The 6,865-nt window shown below is 44.0% G+C and overlaps 1 protein-coding gene across 1 annotated transcript; it reads left to right on the top strand.

Moving 5' to 3' along the window:
- Window positions 1–3,724: 3,724 nt before the first annotated feature.
- LOC149178145 (uncharacterized) lies at window positions 3,725–4,939 on the top strand. The gene is made up of 2 exons (XM_089422004.1): window positions 3,725–4,276; window positions 4,520–4,939. The coding sequence occupies exons 1-2, from the start codon at window positions 3,725–3,727 to the stop codon at window positions 4,937–4,939; spliced, it is 972 nt and encodes a 323-aa protein (XP_089278130.1).
- Window positions 4,940–6,865: the final 1,926 nt, after the last annotated feature.

Here is a 6,865-nt window from a genome sequence, read left to right as displayed (position 1 = left end):
TCATCAATGAGTTGAATGAGGCTATCCCTAGCCTCCCCTCGCTCTCAGGACCATCGGACCACCAGGTTGTTTTGCCGGACGACCCTCCAACTTAGCCATCCCTCTCCACTCCCCTGCCATCTCCGTCTTCCCTAGGGTTTGCTACGGGTTGCCTTAACCCCAACCCTCCGTCCCCCACCCCTGGTCACTTACCTCAACCCCATCATTCTGCTTACCCCTCCACTCCCCCCGCTCCTTCTTCCTCTACAGTCCCCCTAATCACGATGTGCTTGACCTCCCTTCCCTTTGGCAGTTTCACTACCATTCTCCCTTTAGCGAAAGCCCTCCATGCCAACTCATCCCCTCCCCCGGTGAACCCCTTAGCCCTGGAGCATATCCCAGACGGTCGAGGAAACTCATCAGCTGAAGACAGGACAAGCAAGAAGACAAAGTGCTTCAAGACCAAAGAGGTGGACACCTTCCTCAGGCTTGAGGAGGAAATTCAGCTCAGCGACACTATGGATTTCGCAGACAGGGTCTAGTGGGCAAAATAAGGGGTCGAAGCTACACAATGGCCTACCTGAAAACTTGGGTCTCAGAAGTTTGGGGCAACCACTTGGCCGACCTGCCCACGGTTCAGATGTTTGTGAAGGGGTGTTTTGCACTCCGCTTCTCCAGGCCAGACCTTACGAATTGGGTCCTCTCGTCCTACTGGCACTTCAAGCATGCCCTGGTCTTTCTGAAACATTGGTCCCCTCTTTTCAACCTGGACAAAAAGCAGCTTGGAGTTGGCCCGATCTAGGTAAGATTACTAGGGCTCCCATTACACTTATGGTCTGAAGACATTTTCAAGCGAATTGGGAACTCCATCGGCACATACATGGAATCAGACAAATCATACCTATCCACTGACAAGATGGCCTTTGCCATAATTCTGGTGCATATGGATACAAGGGGAGGGTTGTAGGAATTCATCACCATACAGTGGAGGTCTTTCACCCGGAAGCAGCCCCTGGATTACGAGGGCATACCATACAGATGCCACAAAGTCAGTCACGTGTACAAAGATTTCCCTCTGGTCATCAAGAAAGGACATCAACCTATGGATAATGTTCAGGAAGCCCGTACCCACGGAACAAACCTCAATCTGCAATAGAAGGGGAAGATCTATCTCATCAAGATCTGATTGATGCAGATAAGGCACACGAGAAAGACTCAAAGAAGAAGCGTGGGAAAGCTCCTCTTCGGCCACCCTCCCCACCTCTGACAAGAGCTCGGGCAGCTATAGGGGACGCTCACACCATGGGTATGTCATCTTCTCTTTTCTCATCTGCTTATACTTGTATCGTTTCTCCTGTATTGCCTTCCCTGTCATGGCAGGACTGTTCTAAGGACTCTCCGGGTGCTCCCTTAAACTCCCCCCCCCCTACTCTTCCATCCGCCCCCTATGGTTCAGCACTACACTATTGCACCTCCCCCTCCTGCTTTCTCCTTCCCTCATCCCTCCCTCCCTAAGAACCTCTCTTCCCCTCCCCTCGATCATGCCCATCCGGAGCCCCGATACCCCCTCAGCTCTCGAATGCGTTCACAAGGCCTCAACATGATCGGTTTTGAAGTTGTCTCCACCCCTCCCCCTCCCAAACCTAGGGGACACCCCTCCCATCTCTCAAAAGCTAAACATCAGGCTGGGGAGGAGATTGCATCTGGAAAACGGAAGACCTTAAACTGGGCCCTTAGAGCAGAAAAAGCCCCTCTCCTCCCCCCTCCATGAAGTTGCTCTCCTTTAATTGTCATGGGGTGGCTAGCCCGGATAAAAAACTAGCCCTTAAACGTCTATTTGTCTTTGAACCAGTAGACATAATTTTTCTTCAAGAAACCCTTGGTTCTGCATGCACTATCTCTCTCTTACTTGAAACCTGGCTCCCAGGTTGGATATTCCACTCTCTTGATGCCACAGGCAGATTAGGGGGATTAGCCCTGGGCATCTGTAACAAAACTATTAAGACTTTGAGGGTTTGGGGAGGGTGGGGTTTTTCGGGTGCTGATATCTACTCCCCCTCCCTTGAATCTGAATTCAGGATTCTCAATGTATATAGGCCATGCCAAGACAAAGCTGGATTTTCGAGATCCTTGTTTAACTCACCCCTCCTGCAACAAGATAACATTATCTTAGGGGGAGACCTCAACTTCTCCATGGGTTACACGGAATCTTGGGGTAATCATGCTCAGGTGGATGCTCTGTCGGGTTTTTTTGAAAATCTCCTATACTCCCATAACTTTATAGACATCCCCACTGCTAAATGGCAACCCACCTAGAGGAACAATAGAATTGGGGAAGCAAGCCTAGCCAAACGGCTTGATCGTTTCCTTGCAAAATAATTCCTAGTTAATGAAGGTCCTAGTATCAGAAAATGGGTGAGTACGGGCGGCCTATCAGATCACAACCCCATATACCTAGAGCTGCAGGATGCTATAGATAAACCAAAGGCCCCATTTAAATTCAATTCCACATGGTTGCAAGATATGGAATACATTAAACTAATGATGGATTTTTGGAGGGAAAATCCCTCAGGCTCATATGGGAACCCAACTCAGGGTTTCCTTCACAATATGATGGCGTTGAAAATCCTATCCAAGGCATGGGCTTTGAAGAAAAAGGAAGCAAAAGAGTTGACTCTCAAGGAGGTAGAGGAGGTCATTTTTACTTTGGAGGAAGGCTCAGGTGGTATCATGATGACTCAAGAGCAAAGAGACATATACTCTGATTCTCTGCAAAAGAGAACCCAAATCTTAAGGAACAGAGAAGCAAGTTGGCGGCTCCGAAGCTGGGCTATCTGGCTAAAGGAAGGGGATGATAATACCAAATTTTTCCACAAACATGCAAATGGTAGGAAGGCCATCAATACTATCTGGGAGCTCAAGGACACAAAGTGGTGATCTGTCCAATCCTTTAGAGAGTTGCCTGCCCTAGCATGCTCCCATTTCCAAAATATCTACAAGGCTCCTCCATATGCTACTCTCACAGAAGTGATGCAGACTATTCAGCCCTTTCCAAGATTTGTGGAGCAGGAGATGGAACAGGAACTATTGAGAGAAGTTACTCTGGGAGAGTTGGAAGACACCTTAAAAATGCTAAAGAAAGAAAAGAGCCCGGGGTTGGATGGCTGGTCTATAGAGTTCTACATTGCTTTTTTTGAGGTGTTAGGAATGGACCTCCTGCAAATCATTGAGGAAAGCAGAAGGAATGGGAGAATTTCGGGAAGTCTAAAGTCCACTTTTATTGCTCATCCCCAAAACTAATAAGTCCTCCTCCTTTGATGAATTTAGACCCATATCCCTATGCAATTGCATCTACAAAATTATAGCCAAGATCATAGCCAATCGCATAAAGCCAATCTTGTCCCTTCATATCTCCTAAGAACAATTTGCCTTTCTGCACAATAGACAGATTCATGAGGCGATTGGAACTGCCCAAGAACTTCTCCATTCAGTCCAGCTTCGGAAAATAAAGGGAATGATACTGAAGATAGACCTATCCAAAGCTTTCGATAGGGTCAACCGGCTTTACCTCTGAATCCTATTAACTCAAATAGGATTTCCTTATACCTTCATTAAGTGGATTATGAGCTGCATAACTAATGTCCCCTATAGTTTTCTAATAAATGGATCGGCCTCCCCTTTCTTTCATGCTGAAAGAGGACTTAGACAAGGGTGCCCCTTGTCCCCTTTATTGTTTCTTCTAATCATGGAGGGCCTAAGCAGAATTATAAAAGAAGAACATAGACAGGGGAGAATTAGAGGCATCAAAATCACTGAATTAGCTATATTGACTCATTTGTTCTTTGTGGATGATGTCCTCATCTTTCTCAATGGTAGCCTAGGAGACCTCACCGCTCTTCACCAAGCCATGGGCACTTTCCAGAAGGCCACGGGAATGGTAATGAATGAATCCAAATCCACCTTAACTACATCCGACTGTGCCCAAAATGAATTACAGTTCGCTCTTAGGAGATTTCCCCTTGTTACCTACCCTATAGAAGAAGGGTTGAGATATCTGGGATACTGTCTGAAACCCTTTGGCTATAGAATTGCAGATTGGATCTGGCTCATCACTAAGGTGGAAAAGCGCTTGAACATTTGGTACCACAAGTACCTCTCCAGAGCAGGCAGGTTGATATTGATTAAATCTGTTCTAGAAGCAACGCCTGTATACTGGATGACTTTTGCTTGGATTCCCAGGGGCATCCTGGACAGATTACAGAAAATATGTTGTTGTTTTCTATGGAAGGGGAATCAGGTAGGAAGAATCTTTGCTTGGACTAGATGGGAGACCCTGGCTCTACCCAAACGTTGGGGGGTTTGGGGGATTAAGAGATTGGACACTTTTTCTAAGGCACTAGCAGCAAAATTGGGGTGGCAACTTCTAAATAACTGCAATCTTTGGACAAAGGTTGTCACCTCAAAATATATCAGCCCTTCAAATCCTCTAGACTAGATTCGACATGGTTATCCAACTAATGGGAATATATCTATCATCCAGAAAGTAGTGACTAAAGCCTTGGATCTTATAAGAAGCGGTCTGACCTGGAGAATTCGATCGAGATCCCTAGTGCGCATAGGGGAAGACCCCTGGGTAGGCTGTGGCAATGCACACAGACTCCCAGATGAGCTGAGACTCTTTTTAGCAGAACAGGGGATAACTTACATCAGTCACATTACAGACAATGAGAGATCCTCTCTGGCTCAGCAGGCATGGAGAACGGGAGCAGCCCTAAACATCCCCCAGTGCTGGCAACAAGAATGGAGACACTACATTTCAGCTATAACGGAGGCCCATATAAGGATAACTGAAGGGGATGATGAACTCATATGGGCCTTCGCAAAACACGGTCTCTATGCCCCCAAGACTGGATATCTAGTCCTTATGGAACCCCTCAAAACGCCAGCCTCCGAGACTTAGTGGAATCTCATATGGAAACTCAAAGTAGCCCCTAGAACAAAGTTGCTACTGTGGTCCATCCTGAAAGACAAGGTCCCGACAGGGGCAAACCTCATGAAACGATATTTCGCAGGACCATTCTGGTGTCACATGTGTAAAAGCAACATCCAGGACACAGAACATCTCTTTCTAGTCTGTCCAACCTCGCAAGAGCTATGGAATGGTACCCTTGCATCGCTCTCTATTTGGAGCAAATGGCATGGAACCGCCTTAAAGGAGGCTTGGAACAACTGGTGGAAAGATTCCATTGGGAAGGAAAGAAATTTACCTTTGCTAATTTGCTGGCAATTATGGATAGCAAGGAATCAAATCATATTCCAGCAAAATCCACCCCACTGGCCTTCCATCCTTAACAAAGTGCTAGCAGAATACCAAATGATACTTGAAGAGTCCTCACATAACCAACACAGGAATATTGAGACGGAGGTCATTAACACTTACATTCCTTGGGCCTACTTTGATGGTTCAGCTCAGGCCTCGGGCTGTGGAGGCGAAGCAGTTATGCACTTAACATAAACACACTCCTACAAAATTCAAATGGGACTTGGCAGGGGAACCAACAATTATGTTGAGCTTGTTACTGCAAAAAACCTCATCCATTATGTTTTATACAAACAATGCACAAATTTGCAACTATATGGGGACTCAAAATTGGTCATAAACTGGATCAACAAAAAACATACATGCAATGCATACACATTGACGCATATTCTGGATGAGATTCATAGACTTGTCTCCTTATTTGACTCTTTCATTTGTCATCATATTTAGAGGGAGCAGAACATTGTTGCTAATCTCTTATCCAAAGAAGTTGCGCTCAGGGATGACGACATTTGCCTGATTTGCGAGGAACTAGATGGGGTCATTTATCAACACTATCACAGGCCCTTTATAGACCCTGAAGCTCTCTGAAGCAACACTAGAAGCGGACATATCTCTTTATTTTTTATGATTATCATTTTGATTTATTTGTAAATAGTTATCAGAACTTAAAATGCCCTCTCTGTGAAGAGACGAACAGTTAATTATTTTTTGTTATCTTCACTCACTCCCTGCGAGGAGGACTGCACAGTTTCTCTTTTTGGTCAAGTACTGCCTCATCAAAGTAATGCGTATGCATATACAAAATGTTATTTTCACTTCTTAATGCAAATTAGGACTTTTTCTATGGGAAAATAAATAAATAAATTTAAGATGTATAATTATTTTAAAACTTTTTATAAATAAGAACAAGATTAGAAGTCCATTAAAAATAACTTGTATAATTATTTAATAATTTTTGTTATAACAATTATTATAAGTTTTTTATAAGTTTTATAATTATCTAATTACTCAAACAAAAAATAATATAAAATTATGATAAATAATGAATTTTATAATTACAATAATAATGAGTTTTATAATATTTTATTAAATTTAATAATAAATCTAATAACTATTTTATACCAGAGGAAGAAATAATATAAAATTAGGCACAATGCGTTCATACATGTAGATTGAACCAGAAGTGGATTACAAATGTAGATTGAACTAGAAGCGGATTACAAAAATTTGTAATGTAAACTAGTGAACTTAATGTTTTAGTTTGGTTTGAGCTGCGGCTCGTATACGACATCGCTTGAGCTGTTTCGACATCCAATTTTTCTTCGGCATCTTCCCCGTTTTCTCCTCGATCTCAGTCAGTTGCAGCCCTCAGAGGGTTTCCAACCGGTTCTCAGGCCGTAAAATCTTTAAATACCTCGTCTTTCGCAGGTGATCAGTCGCGGTTCCAGAGCTTGCTAGGGTTTCATCACTGGAATTTAAATCACGGGCTCAGAGCACACGAATTGAATCTGCGGTATAGATCTGGTGCAGATCTGCGTAAAATATGGCTCCGAGCTTTGCAAA

The sequence above is a fragment of the Pinus tabuliformis genome, chromosome 4_1, assembly GCF_031772625.1.
Source record: "Pinus tabuliformis cultivar Carrire ecotype Pingquan chromosome 4_1, CPIR1, whole genome shotgun sequence".
Taxonomy (NCBI): Eukaryota; Viridiplantae; Streptophyta; class Pinopsida; order Pinales; family Pinaceae; genus Pinus; species Pinus tabuliformis.
The sequence above is the reverse complement of the archived record's forward strand: the minus strand, read 5'-3'. Positions and strand labels throughout refer to the sequence as shown.

Coding starts and splice junctions, on each gene's coding strand:
- LOC149178145 (XM_089422004.1), top strand. CDS start 3,725: ATGGAGGGCCTAAGCAGAATTATAAAAGAAGAACATAGACAGGGGAGA. Junction 4,277..4,519: donor TTCTATGGAAGGGGAATCAG/GTAGGAAGAATC, acceptor TCTATCATCCAG/AAAGTAGTGACTAAAGCCTT.